Genomic DNA, 15,001 nt, shown 5'->3' on the forward strand with positions numbered 1-15,001 from the left:
AATAAGCTTTATTTTAGGATCTTTATAATCCCCCAACCTCCCAGGAAAAGGGACATGTGCTGAAGAGCTGATGAATGGTTTGCAGTGACATTATTCTGACGTATTCTCCATCCAAGTCCTTGCCATTTGCTTCCAACTGCTGCTGACTCTAGTTATCCACAGGAGGGAGATGGGAGGGAAAAGGGTTAGAATTTTTCTCAAGATTATCTGTGAATATAGGCATCGGTGTCCCTTGGGCAGTTATATTTGTAGGCTGAAGGGCTGAGACTTCTGCAAACTGGAGTAAAAATCTAAAGTAGTGTGAAATCTTGCTCTTCCTCTCAGATTTGGATTTTTCCTGTTTTGTTGTTTTTCTCATCAACTGGGGACTATGTTCTGTTGAAATAAGACAAAAATTTTCACACAGTTTCAGCATTAGTTGTCACCTGAAACAGAAAACAAAACAAACCATAAAAAAAAGTGAGGATTTTCTGTCAGATTCTGCTGATACCTAACTGAGGTTGCAGTGAGAGCTAAGAGAGGAAAGATGCCATGTGCCACCTGAATGTGTTACGAGGATAAACTGTGGCAGTCAGCTACAATCTGGAAAGAGAAAGCTGTGCTAGCAGATGAGAGGAAAGTCCTCTGAAATATACCATCTGCCCTGTGGTGTGGAACATAGGACTCCACCACCCCAAAACATTGATGGCCCTGCTTAAAACTGCTGCATGTGGTTTAGCCAGATCCCTCCCCCCTCCCCCCACCCCTACCCCCATTACCTCCACCCTCCCCACCCCCCCACCCCCTCTCACCCTGCTCAGCATCAGTTTACTCTCCATTCTACTCTTGTGGAGAAAAAAGGAAGACCTTTCACACCTCTCAGGAGAGAGGTGCCTAGCTTCAAGCATGCGCATTCAGAAACAGTCTGTTCTAGGACTTCCCTGGTGGCGCAATAGATAAGAATCTGCCTGCCAGTGCACAGGATGTGGGTTCCATCCCTGGTCTGGGATCCATATGCCAGGAAGCAACTGCCCCGTGCACCACAGCTACTGAGCCCATGCTCTAGAGCCCTCAAGCTACAACTACTGCACGCACTAGGGCCCTCGAGCCACAGCTACTGAGCCGCTGTGCTGCAACTCCTGAGGCCCATGTGCCCCAGAGTCAGCAAGCCGCAACTACTGAGCCTGGGTGCTGCAACTATTGATGCCTGTGCTCCTAGAGCCTGTGCTCTGCAACAGGAGAAGCCACTGCAACGAAAAGCCCAGGCACCACAATTAGAGAAAGCCCGCATATAGCAGCGCAGACACAGCGCAGCCATAAATAAACACAGCAGTGTGTACATGTCAAAAAAAAAAAAAACAAAAAAGGCAGCCTGTTCTAGGAAAGAAAGGCTGTTTTAAATAAGAATCTGGCTCCTAAATCCATGCCCTATCCCTTTTAAATAGAAAGGTGGTGCTATTGTGAAACCAGGAGGGTCCTCAGACACTATCAGTGCCTTGTGACTTATAATAAGAAATACATATTTGGTCTTCATCCCTGTTTCTGGCATAGAACTCTGAAAACCCTTGTAATTTCCTAAGCAATGGAAGGATAAAGGTACTTGTGTTTATATTAATAAAGCAACTTTTGGAAGCAAGTATTGCTGGGGGCTTCTTGCCAGGAAGGTCCAACTTGTGATGAGAGGGTTGGAATTTCCGGTCCCAGCCCCTGACCTATGGACGGGGCAAGGGGCTGGAGATTGAGTTCAATCACTATGGCCAGTGGTTTCATCATTCAGGCCAGTGTAATGAGCTTCCATAAAGTTCAAAGGGTTTTCAGGATTATGAGAGCCTCTGGGTTGGTGACCACACGGAGGTACTAGGAGAGTACTAGGTACTAGGCTTTCTCTGAGAAGGCATGGAGGCTCCACACTTTCCCCCATGCCCTGCCCCTGTGTATCTCTTCCATCTGCTGTTCTGAGTTATATCCTTTTATAATAAACGGATAGTGTAGTAAGTACAATGTTTCTCTGAGTTCTGTAGGAACAACTCTAGGAAATTAATTGAACCTGAGGAGGGGGTGGTGATATCCTGATTTCTAGCCAGTCAGTCAGGAGTTCAGGTAACAATCTGGGCTTTCAACTGCCCTCAGAAATGGACAGGGTGTGGAGGTGTGGGGTTATCTTGTATGACTGAGCCTGTGGAATTGGAAATCTCCCTTACTACGTCGGAATCGGTTCCAGAATCTAAATATATTCAAGCATACTTCCTTTGCCCCTGAGGAAACAGTAGGTCAAGAGGTTAAGTAGTAACTAAAGCTACATGACCTGTAAGTTGAGAAACCTAAGACTGGAATTCAGGCTTAAATAATAGAGTGAATTTTGTAATTAAATGGTGGGTTTCCTAGAGCCATTCCTGGAGCCTGGAGTCTGCAGACCTGTAGAGGGAGCATCTTTCTAGATAGAGAAAACTATGAGAATTATGGATTGTGTAATAGTGTTGTTCTCCACATCTTTTGTTTTGATAGCCAGATGTGGCAAGAGAAGAGAGCGATCTGAGGGTGGTCTTTCCTGTGGGTTTTGACCGCTTATCTCTGGAATATGACTCAGGTGAGGTGGAAGGCTCTGATTTTCTCCCCTGATGTCTGTGTGTTCACTGTACAACTGGGCAGTGGATTCCAAGATCTGCCTGTAGAAGTGAGAAGTGCATCCTGTTCCAGGAAATAATTACTGTTGAGTCGAGTTACACACATTTGCTTCCAAGGATGCTCTCTGCAGTTCCTTGTTCTGTGCTTCTGCCTCAGCCCAGAACAAAACCAGGACTCAAGGGTGGGACTTCAGTGTGATGGGGCAGAAGCTTAACTTTCACCACCTGATAGTCTGTACTAAGATGGAACCTTATGGGGAGAGAAGCCACCTGAGGGGGGGATGGACACTGGTGCTTAAACTCAGGAGCCATGGGTTCATGAGGAACCTGTCTCGTCTCCTGCATTACTGAGGAACCATGATAAGTGGATCCCTAAAATGGGCAAGACTGATGATATTCTCGGAAAGCTAGAAAAGCCTAACGGGCACCATTTAGAAACTGTAATTAGCTAGAACATTTCAGGAAAACTAAGATGCTTCATCTTAAATAATGAAGTTTATTTGTGCTGAAGCGTGGCAGAAGAGTTTCTCATGATCCCTTCACTCTCTGCACTCTGGTTTGCCCAGGGTTCCTCAGCTTGCATATGCCAGTGGGGGCCAGAGAAAGCGGGGTGAGGTGTGGACCAGGGAGAATGCAAATGAACAGACACACCAGTGACATAAAACTTGGTCCCAGAACTGAATTCAGCCTAATCACTTTTTCAGGGTTAGTTCTTATGGTCTGCCTTCAGAGATGATTTCAATCAGTCTAGACAGAGATGGTGAGCAGGTAGAAGCTACCAGAGCTTTATTATTCAGTCTTCTGGTTGTTGGGGGGTTATTCTCTCGGTATTGGGAATACTCACTGGCTCAGTCTACCTCAGAGCTGGTCCTGCACATCACACACAGAGGCAATGCTGCTGGGAGGCTGGTGGGAGTCATGGCGACTGGAATGTGTCAGATACTTTTCATCTAGTGAGTCCTCCAGGACTTCATTCACTTCTTCTCCCTGGAGCCCCATGCTGAGCCTGAGTAAGGGATGGAGAAAGAGGCAGACAAGACAGGAGATGAAAATAAGGCAACCAGCATCAACCTGACAGCTGGTGCTCATCTGAAGCTCATGGAAGTGGCACCAGAAACCAAAAGACCTATCCTCTCAGAAAAAACATAACAATCCACTTCTAACTGGGATTTCAGTGTGCATAGAATAGGGGTAGGAGACAGAGTAGCATGTGTTCAGTGCACTGACCTCTAAATGTGGATGAGGAAGGAGACTCAATGACTTCTCTAAAATATACTCGGACACACAGGACACTCAGAGTCCTATAATACAGACATTAAAATGCTGTGGACAAATTTTATTCAAGAGTATGTGAAGGGGTCCATTGAATAGTGGCTCCTGAGGGAATGTAACCTCCTAGGACTCTTGTAGCTTTTAGATCTCTCTCTCCATATATATATATATATATATGAATGTATATTTATACATATGACGTGATTGGCTTTATTTTTCAAGATATTTCTGGCTATGAAACATTGGCCAACATATCTCAGGGCAAGTGGGCAGAAACAGGCATTTCACTTCAGTTTCTAATCATACGGGTTTTCAGAAAATAGAGACCAGGTTTCTCTGGCTGGTTTATCTTTAGGTCAAAATGACTCAGTTAACTAAACTTGAAGAATTACTAAGAAATGGCAACTAATACAAGAACTTCAATGAGAACAGATAACATGGGTTAAAGGACACATCATTTTATGATGAATGAATGAAATAGGAACAATCAGCAGCTTCTGGTTTCTCCTGGATCTGGGACCTTTGGCCTCTGGGTCTCTTGCTTCAGGACTCCTCTCTAGGTTTCACCACTCCATTATCAGCCCTTCATCACTCAGAGTTACCTGGCTGCCAGTGACTCCTGTCCCTCTTCATCCTTCCTATCATGGTGATTTTCTGTGAACCAAAAATAGAAACAGCTAGTGGGGAATTGAGCAGGTCCCATATCATCCTTACAAACACAAGGGCCTATCTGATCAGAGACACAATACTCTATATGTTTGTTCAGAATGCTCTGGGAGAATTATTCCAGGAGGGCTAAAGTTGCGTCATTAGAGGAGCAGCTTGTCAGGCTTTCCTGAGCAATGGTGAACAATATATTGCTGGTTGGCTGAATCGTCACCAGGACGTCTGCTATTGAGTCAAGGCAAAAAGTTCACAATGTCCTGTTCTCCAGTGCACGGGATACTTGCCTGGCTGTCTTCTGCATTCCTTCAGCTCTAACATTCATTTCCCCCACAAACTTGGTTGATGGACCATGGCTGTGAGTCCCAATACTGCTCTCACACAGATACTCCAGCAACCACAGAGGAGCAAATACAACAGGAGAAACCCCCTGTTCTATCTAAACGACTAGATGGGGGGACCTCTGCTGATAAGTGTAAAGAGACTCTTCCGCATTTCTTTTTTTTTCTCTCCTGACCCTGCCCAGAGACCAGCCCATGTGCAGAACTGTGTTGTTGAGGCAGCTGAGCAGGGCTGTTAACCACAAATGAGAACCTACTGCTCTAGTCCAAAAGGGACTAATTGTCTGAAAAGTGTGAAGAGTGTCCCTTACTTTTTTTTTCTGTCTCAGTTTTCTTGCCTTTTTGATCTTAGAGTAGCCCCCTGCAGTTCTGCAGGACAGTGTGACAGGAGAAATGACTGGGAGAACCCAATCTTTCTGAACAGAGGAATGTGGAAGAGGCCCCTTGGGAACTGGAAAGTAGAGAAGAAATGCCAGAGAGAGGAGAGGCTGGGAAACGATTTACAGACTGTCAAAAATATTAGGGTTCATCCCCAAACTCAGCCTGTGTGGAACAGAGACAAGGAATCATGGCAAAGGATTAGAGGACTGAATTACCATATAAACCATCAGCTAGCCCAGACTAAACCTAGTGGCATGCTTGCTGAACTGACCCAAACAACACATCGAAGGCCCTGAACACTAAACTGATGTTGGAACTGCTACCCACAGAACGTAAGACAGAACTTGCAGTCTAAACCTAGAAGTGGTTGATTGCCTGCTAAGAAATAATCCAGAGGGCTTTAATAGGACCCAGTGTCTCACAATATAATATTCAAAATGTCCAGAGTACAATCTAAAAGGACACAACATAAAAAATATGTATATAATCATTTGTTCATATTTTAGATGAACAAAAAGGCATTTGACAAAAACAACATCAATTCAAAATAGAATTCTTAGCAAATAAGGAACTTCCTTAAATAAGTTGGAAGTTTTATTTAGCTGGACCACGGCCTGCTCATATTTGTGTTAGGAGACAAAACTTCTTCTCTATTGTCAGCAGTCACCATCATAAAACAATAAAAAAATGTTTGCGTGTTCATGGAAATATGAATAAATAAAACAAAGACTAGCTCAACCCGATGAAAGACATTATGATCATTAATTAGAATACCCAATATTATTAAAAATGTCAATTCTCCTTAAACTTTTCACAGATTTAATGCAATGCCACTCAAAATCCCAATAGGATTTTTTTATAGATAATGACAAACTGACTGTAAAATCTATATGGAAAGGCCAAGAACCCTGTTTTAGGCAAAGAGTTCTTAGATAAAACTAGACAATGATGATCCAATAAGTTGGACTTCAACAATATTAAGAAATTCTTCACCCTGAAAGAGAGTTAAGAGGATGAAAAGATAAGCCACAAACTGGGAGAAAATACTGACAAGTCAAATATCCGATAAAGAACTTGTATCCAGAAATATAAAGAACTCTCAAGACTCAATAATATGAAAAACTACTTTAAGATGAACACTATAGTGGACACTCACTTTTCCAAAGATATATGGATGATCAGTAGACATATGAAAAGATCTTAAAAATCGTTAGTCAATAGGAAAATGCAAATTAAAAACCACAATGATAAGCAACCACACACCTATTAAAAGACAAAAAGCCCAGAAACAACAAGCTGATAATGTCAAGAGCTGGTATTGGGAACAACTGCAATCTAACTCATTGCTCAGGGGCATGTGAAATGGTTTTGTCACACTGGAAAACAGTTTGGTAGTTTCTTATAAGTTAAATGTACAATCTTATAATGTACACTTTAAGGATACATACACTCTCTTTAAGCTTCCCTTGGGGCTCAGATAGTAAACAATCTACCTGCAATACAGGACATGGATTTGATCCCTGAGTTGGGAAGATCCCCTGGAGAAGGAAATGGCAACCCACTCCAGTATTCTTGCCTAGAGAATTCCATGGACAGAGGAACCTGGCAGGCTATACAGTCCATGGACTCACAAAGAGTCAGATATAACTGAGTGACTAACACACACACACAAACGTACACTCACCATATGACTCTGCAATCCTACTCCAAGATATTTATCTAAGCAAAGTGAAGTGAAAATGTATTTTCACACAAAAATCTGTATGTGAATCTTAACTATGAATCATAATCACCCCAAACTGAAATCCAAAGGTCCTTCAGTGGATGACTGGATAAACAAAAAGTGGTGCATCTCTGTCATGGAATAGCAGTCAGCAACAAAAAGGAACAAACTCCTGATACATTCTGGAGATTAAAACAAATATCTAAAGGGACAAAAAACAGATCCAGTGGTTGCAGGGACTTGATCTGGAGGAAATGGTTGACTACAAAGATGTACGAGGGAACCTTTACAAGTGATGGAGCTGTTCTGTATCTGGATTGTGGTGGTACTTTTACATAACACTGTATACATTTTTCAAAACTCACAGAACTGATTCTACAGTGGGTCAGTTTACTGAATATCAAGTATCTTAAAAACCAAAAATGATTGGATGGCTGCTGCCTCCTGCTCCAAAAGCCTGTGATGATGAAAGCAGTTTTAACAATGTGGTCTCCAGCCCCATATATTCTCCACTGTACTCTCGAGTACCATTGTCATGGTCCCCAGAATACAGGGTGAGAAGCAGGTTTACTGTAAGCACCTGACAGTCCTCTTCTTTTCAAATTGTAACCCAAGTGCTGATATTAGGCTATTGATTCTGAAGGCATCCACTCCAAAGACAGCTGTCTCGAAGGAACACATGGGCAGCTACAGGGCCAGATGAAGAGGCAAGGTGCTCCACTTCTGAAGTTTCTCTTGTTTTAGAGATCCCTGGCTGATTTAGATCATTGATGTCTGACGCCTTGTTTTTCTTTCCTGCACTTTAATCACCAATAAAGAGTGAACCTATGAAATCCTAGGCACCCCACCCTCAACCCAAATTAGGCAGATCCACAGCCCTGTGCTGTCTCCCTCTTTTTACAGGTAAGTGGACCCTAACCTCACTCGGTAGCCCTGGGTGAGCCGTGTACCCTCCAGGAAATGTGAGTGATATACCTCATGTTTTTCAAAGTTCCCTGATGATTGTAGCTGAAGTATATCTTGCAATCATAAGAACCACAAGGGTCAGTCCAGTGACAACATTGGCTCCTTTTTGGAATGTATCTGTGGAGGGTCGCCTTGGGCCCAGGGTTGGACTCCCAGGTATTTCTAGCTGATAGCTTCACTCTGGAGTGGGTTGCCACTTCCTTCTCCAGGGGATCCTCCTGACCCAGGAATTGAACCCATGTCTGTATCTCCTGCATTGGCAGGCAGGTTCTTTACCAGCTGAGCCACCAGGGAAGCTGTCCTGTAGCTGAGAACACCACAGAACCACAGGACACCTGGCTGCAACGTCACTGTGGGAGTTGTGAAGGTGTGGCGTCTCATGTGAGGCCAGGACCTCTGGAGGAGCTAAGTGTTCTCAGAGCCTATAAGATAACTTACGAGTGGAGAGTTTGCTGGCAAGTCTCTCTGCCATCTGGCTTCCTTGGGCCAAGAGCTCACAGAATCTCTGTCTCTGGTAGTAGGTCATGTCAGTGGTCTTGATGAAACTCTCAAAAGTCTTGATTGTGTTCTTTGCATGCTGTGTGAATAGATGACAGACACCTTCCCCTTCCTGTATCTTCTGTCGTAAGCAGGTCAGTTCTCGGGCCTGAGCCTCAATCAGGGAATCATATCTCCTAACATGGCAAAGAAAAGTAAAATGTAAAAGTGAATGTCATGAATGATAAAGTTATGGAAATTTCAGCAGAGGTGTGTCTTTGATTACTTGTGAGGAATTTCCCAAGTTCAATACTTGCACAGGTTGTGTGACTTGCCTGTAACAGAAGGAATGAGGAAATAGTATTGGATTTGTTTCTCTCTTTTTCATTAACCTCACTTAAAAAAAAAAAAAGCCCCTTCAGTTCCTCACTTCAGTCCACATCCATTTTAGTGTCATATGCATCATCAAGCATTATACAGAAAGTGTGGCCAATTGGGGGTGGGGAAGCCAGGTACAGAAGTGTTGGACAGGTACATCTGGGATTAACTGAAAGGATGAAAAGAGAAATCAGTGAGAGGGTCAAGATGAAGAGCATTCCTCTGAATGACATGAAGATAAGCTATTCTAACGGGTAAGGAGGCACTCAAGAGTAATTAAAATTCTGAGTAACAATTACATGACTCTGTCTGGGATTTCACAGTTTTCTAATTTTGTACAAATATTTTTTACAGATTCCCAACTAGAATGTGAGCTCTGTGAGGCTAGAGACAGTCCATATGAACCAGCATACAGTACATAGTAGAGCCTACATACCTGAGTAGGCAATCAGTTAATACTTAAAACCACATAATCCTAATGCTAGACTAGATATTAATAGTCATCTACCCCATCTGATGCTTGAATCTCGTCAATACTAAGTAATCATCCACAGATTGTCTTTCAAAACTCTATTCCTCAGAGTTCCTATAAAGTGTCAGAAGAGTGGAAGGCAGAAGTCAGGGAGAAACAGGGTCTTCAGACCTAGGCCTCCTTCAGTCAAGTATCTCTGCTTTAGTGGCTCTTACACATCTGAGCTTCTCAGATTTCATTTTAACCAAGGTTGAGAAGATGTCTTCAATGCCACAATCTACCCTAACTATGAAAGTCTCTAAGGGTAGGCAATACTGGGCCTTGCAAATTAATAATTCATTTTCCAGGTAACGACTGCTGAATTACCTCTCTACCTAATGGCCCTACCAGCTAACAGTCCACATAGTCTGATACTTTTAGAAATAAATCAATCAATCGAAGGTGGGGAAGAGAAACATTATTATCATGAAAGGCAATTGGGAACATTAGAAATTAGGAGTGTCCCTTCCCAGTCATGGCTAAGCCCCAGCCTAAGGGCAGAGGTCCTCCTGGTCCCCAGGCTGCCAGCTGCCAGGGACCTAGTCTTACAGAGGCCCAGGCCTGAGGCAGCATAACCTGGGGCAGCCAACATCAAGAAACCCCTCTCAAGAGCCAGGGCTCTTTTGCCACCATGGATTCCTCTAGTCAGGACTGTATAACTAAAACAGTTACAGGGTTTTTTTAGCTTACTTCCCAAATGTGACTTGCAGCTTTGTGTCAGCACTTTGTTCTCATGTATGCTCTATAATAAAAACCAAATCTAATATTTAAAAAAAGACGATAAGTACTAGGCCTATAAAAAGCAAGAACAGGTATAATAATTACAGCTAATATTGCTGAAAGCTCCACCTGTGCGTGAAATGGTTCTAACTGCTGGTCATCATGCATTTAATCTCCATAACCCTCTAAGGCAGACACTGTCAGTATTTTTATTTCACAGATGAGGTTGCTGAGACTCATGGAAAGTTGAGTTCACTTGCCCATTACTAATTCATAAACCACATTTCCAGAATCCCAATACGAGCATGTGAGCTCATTTTATTCATATATTACTTCAGGGAGAATCCAGAGACTTACCTAGTCCTCCATTAGTTCCCACAGCCCCATAGGCTGTCTTTGTCTAGCTCTGTGCCTGTGTATACATTTCTGCCCTTCTCCCTGCACAAGTTTTCTCTTTATTCTACCTCCCTGGGCTTCCCCACTTGACACACTTCCCACACAGCTTCCTCCTTACCCAAGCCCTGTAGCCAGTCTCCTCTTCTCTGCCAGATTCCCTTCCTCAAAGGGCGCTTCCTCCTCCAGCACAGATTCAATGAGGTCCTTGTACTCTTCACACTCTGGGAAAACAGAGACACTGTCTCAGGGGAAGCTGGCCCTGACGCTGTGGCCCAGCCTTCAAGGGAGGAGGAGGGGCCACCCCAGGACAGATATCACCTGGGTACTGGGCTCCATGCAGGGAATCCCACATCTGATTCCTCAGCCTCCCAGCTACTAGCATTTGATTCCCCCCAAATTAGAGCTGGGGAGAGAGAACCTCATCAGTTCAGTTCAGTTCAGTCGCTCAGTCCTGTCCGACTCTTTGCAACCCCATGAATCGCAGCACTCGAGGCCTTCCTGTCCATCACCAACTCCCAGAGTTCACTCAGACTCACGTCCATCGAGTCAGTGATGCCATCCAGCCATCTCATCTTCTGTCATCCCCTTCTCCTCCTGCCCCCAATCCCTCCCAGCATCAGAGTCTTTTCTAATGAGTCAACTCTTCGCATGGGGTGGCCAAGGTACTGGAGTTTCATAGAGGGTAAAATAACTCAAGATGATTCAATCAGAACAAAGCAAAGTCAGAATTCACATACTCTGAGTTGTGACTCCAAATCTTGGGCCACTTTACCAAACCTTGCAGCCTCTTAAGGAAAATATGAACCTGGGCACACAGTAGGAATTCCCTGTGTGTTTGGGAATCCTCCAAGGACTATAGGGCTGACAGTGCTCCCATGTTGAGAGTTTCGATAATCCCTCAATATTTCCAAGATTTTAAAGTTTATCTAGATACAACTGTGTAAAAACGCACACGAAGGGGAAAAAACCTGAAAGACATGCTCAATGCTAACACGTGCTGCGTTTTGTTGGTGGGAGAACTAATACACAGTGTTTGCTAAGGAAATGGCACCCCACTCCAGTATTCTTGCCTGGAGAATCCCAGGGACAGGGGAGCCTGGTGGGCTGCCGTCTATGGGGTCGCACAGAGTCGGACACGACTGAAGTGACTTAGCAGCAGCAGCCAAGGCCTTGTTCTAACAGATTTTCAAGAATTATCATCCTGAAATCATCACCTCTCTCTGAGGAGGTAGAGACTATTCCTGTTATCGTTACAGATGAGGAAACTGAGGCATGGAGAAGATGAACAACTTGGGTTTGAACCCTGGAAGTCTGGCCTCAGGGCACACACTCTTAATTACTACACTGTGTTACCTATACTGGAGAAGGCAATGGCACCCCACTCAAATACTCTTGCCTGGAAAATCCCATGGACGGAGGAGCTTGGTAGGCTGCAGAACATGGGGTCTCGAAGAGTCGGACACGACTGAGCGACTTCACTTTCACTTTTCCCTTTCATACATTGGAGAAGGACCTGGCAACCCACTCCAGTGTTCTTGCCTGGAGAATCCCAGGGACGGGGGAGCCTGGTGGGCTGCCGTCTATGGGGTCACACAGAGTCGGACACGACTGAAGTGACTTAGCAGCAGCAGAGTTACCTATACATGAAGATGTTGAGTGACATCTTTCTTCTTCTCCAGTTTTAAAAAAAGCTGTATTATGATCATAATAAATGATGTAAACAAACAAACCCTTACATTCTCATACCTGAAAGCTCTTTTCACTTCTTTGATAAATAGGCTTTAATTTTTACTTTTTGATCCATGTCAATCAGTTGGATAGCAAATTTTATCCCCCATTGGTTTATTGAAAACTAATGGTAGAAATTTGAAAGCAAACTCAACTTCTGCATCAGTAAGCATTCTCCCCTTTTATTCCTGTCCCCCTCGGTCCTCATTCCCATGTTCCTCAGTCACTATAGCTCCACCTCCTCCCTTGCTGTGTGCTATTGATGTTCTCATTTCCAGATCTCTGTGGTTCAGTTGGGAATAGACAGCTTTAAGGACCTTTAAGGCAGGCAGGGTGTCCTGTCGCTTCTTTCTTCCCTAGTGCAGCTAGCACAGTGCTCTGCAAATGGGTGCTCACAAAAGTTTGCATTAAATCCTCAGATGTTTAAGCCAACAAGGATATTATATGTTTATAGAATCTAATATACATTCCTGAGACAGAAAAAAAGTCTGGTGCCTGAATGAGATCTTAGCCTCTATTCCTCCCTATACTCTCACTGCAAACTTTACCCCTTTGTTCGTCAGTGTCTCCATCCTCTGAGAAGTGAGAGTTAACTACCTGCTTCCATCTTTCTAGGAGTGTAGTAAGGATGCAATTTATTTTGATGAAGGAGGGAAAAGAATACAGTTTGAGGGCGTTTTGTTTCTTAGAGGGAAGACAATCATTTATCACTATGGTGACTGTGACCCCAAGGACTTACTGTATTTCTGCAGCTGTTTGGCCAGGGAGTAAACAGTAGCTTGGGACGTGAGCAGTTTCTCTGTGAGGTCTCGAAAGTCCTGTTTGCTTTTTTCCAGCTGGGAGTGCAAGTACTGGTTGGTTTCCAAGAGGCCCATTTCTGTCCTCAAACCAGAGAAAATGGTGTGAGATACTGCCATGCTGAAGCTTCGGGTAGAAGAAGCAGAGCCAGAACGTGGGGAAAAGAAACCCAGAGAAATAAGAAATTAGAGACAAGTGAATGGATTGTGGTGATGAATGTTCAGCCTGGTAAGTTACTAAAATAATTAAAGTATACAATTATAATGAGTGGGTGAGGATTACAGTATGTAACTTTTGCTTTAATAAGATTTCATTCAGTGGAAACAATGTATTAAACATGTTTTTAAAATGAAGATGCAATTTATTACTTACTTTAGGTCTACTTTGTCAGCATTCCTCAATGATGAGAATCCTTAACTGTAAAAATGAGGCACAAGAAGCCAAAGCTCAGAGCTCAGGCTCTGACAAGAGTGCCAGAGAGAGGACCCAGTGTGCCAGGTAACCACGTGGAGTTGCAATAACAGAACTGGAAGGTGGGGGTGTCATGGAATCTTGGGAGCTCCTGTATTCTAGTTGACTAGGCCAAACTGATACTCAAGGCCACCTGGTCTATTCTGAAGGTTGCCACTGATGGGGACATTCCCTCAGTGGCCAATACTTGTGTACCCTTGTACTGATATTACAGACCTATCTCTTTCTAAACTTTAAAGCTATTTTGTACTTCTATTCTTGCAAGCATAGAAAACATCGAGGAATCATTATTTTCCCAAATTCTTTCATTGTCAAAAGGACTGTCGTGAAGTCACTTTTCCATCAGAAAAATTTTAAACTTTTAGATAGTATTGGTGCTCTTTGTTTCTCTCATTTCTTCCACACCATTTTAATATTGTGGGGGGAAAATCCTGAATTTAATACTGTACTTGGTATGTGAATAATTATAAGGATTGCTGACTAGATTATGTCTTAATTACCTTCTTGGTGGAGACCAGTATTATGGTAGCTTCTTTTCCCTCACTGGGGAAGCACGTGGGCTTCTCATTAAACTTGAAATCAGGTTTGACCCCCCTGCCTCCAGCCCCATCTTCCTCTTCTCCTGTGGGTTGCTTTGTGTTTTAATCTGCATATAAGATTTTGTGCTTGTCACTTGTGAATATCATCCTAACACCACAGGGTTTTTTTCCGACTTGTCAAAGTCACTGAAATAGGTTTTGTTTCTTTTAAAAAAGTATATTTATTTTGAATTTAAAAATTTTATTTATTTTAAATGAAACAAAGATGAATATTTTTAATGATAAAAGGTACACAATTCACAAAGAAGACAGACATCATAAACCATTAGACATCTTAACAACAAAGAAACAAAGATACATAAAGCAAAAATCATAAGAAACATAAGAGAAAAGAAAAAATATATAATCATAGTGAAACATTAACATTTCTGAGAATATTTTATCAAGTGCAGAAAAAATAAGAATAGGAGCATCTTGAATGGTGTCAATAATTTAAATATAATAGATTTATATTTATATTAATCATATCCTACACAAATATATTTAAAATTTTGTATCTCATATGCTGTTATTAGATATCCATAGGACATTTAGAAAAACTAGCAAAAAGATAAACATTATTAAATTTTCAAAAAGTAGAATTCTTTTTTATGTGTGTGCTTCAGTTACAATATACACATATATTATTTTTGAAATTATTTTCCATTAAAGGTTATTACAAGATATTGACTATAGTTCCCAGTGTGTGTCTGCGCTCAGTCACTCAGTCATGTCCGACTCTTTGTGACCTGTGGACTGTTGCCCGCCAGACTCCTCTGTCCATGGGACTCTCCAGCCAAGAATACTGGAGTGGGTTGCCATGCCCTCCTCAGGGGATCTTCCTGATACAGGAATCTAACCCATATCTCCCATGTCTCCTGCATTGATGCAGGTTCTTTCCCACTGAGCCACCTGGGAAGCCCATAGTTCCCTGTGCTATAACGTAAAACCTTTGTGGCTTGTTGCATATCCTTTTTTAAATTAGAAATTCAGCA

The 15,001-nt window shown here is 42.8% G+C and overlaps 1 protein-coding gene across 5 annotated transcripts in view; it reads right to left on the reverse strand.

Moving 5' to 3' along the window:
- LOC139182132 (NBPF family member NBPF6-like protein) overlaps positions 1-15,001 on the reverse strand; it is a 19,941-nt gene continuing 4,940 nt past the window's right edge. The window contains exons 1-7 of one of the 5 annotated variants that reach the window (XM_070785779.1): positions 13,330-13,488; positions 12,899-13,036; positions 10,550-10,652; positions 8,388-8,623; positions 4,478-4,529; positions 3,448-3,609; positions 1-425 (exon numbers count right to left, since the gene is read on the reverse strand). In XM_070785779.1, the coding sequence (XP_070641880.1) occupies positions 3,462-3,609; positions 4,478-4,529; positions 8,388-8,623; positions 10,550-10,652; positions 12,899-13,034 (675 nt within the window). In that variant the 5' untranslated portion in view covers positions 13,035-13,036; positions 13,330-13,488 and the 3' untranslated portion in view covers positions 1-425; positions 3,448-3,461. Of the gene's footprint in view, positions 426-3,447; positions 3,610-4,477; positions 4,530-8,387; positions 8,624-10,549; positions 10,653-12,898; positions 13,084-13,329; positions 13,489-15,001 lie in introns of those variants that run through there. The other 4 variants (XM_070785780.1, XM_070785778.1, XM_070785777.1 and 1 more) reach the window with 4 other exon arrangements.

The sequence above is a fragment of the Bos indicus genome, chromosome 3, assembly GCF_029378745.1.
Source record: "Bos indicus isolate NIAB-ARS_2022 breed Sahiwal x Tharparkar chromosome 3, NIAB-ARS_B.indTharparkar_mat_pri_1.0, whole genome shotgun sequence".
Taxonomy (NCBI): domain Eukaryota; kingdom Metazoa; phylum Chordata; class Mammalia; order Artiodactyla; family Bovidae; genus Bos; species Bos indicus.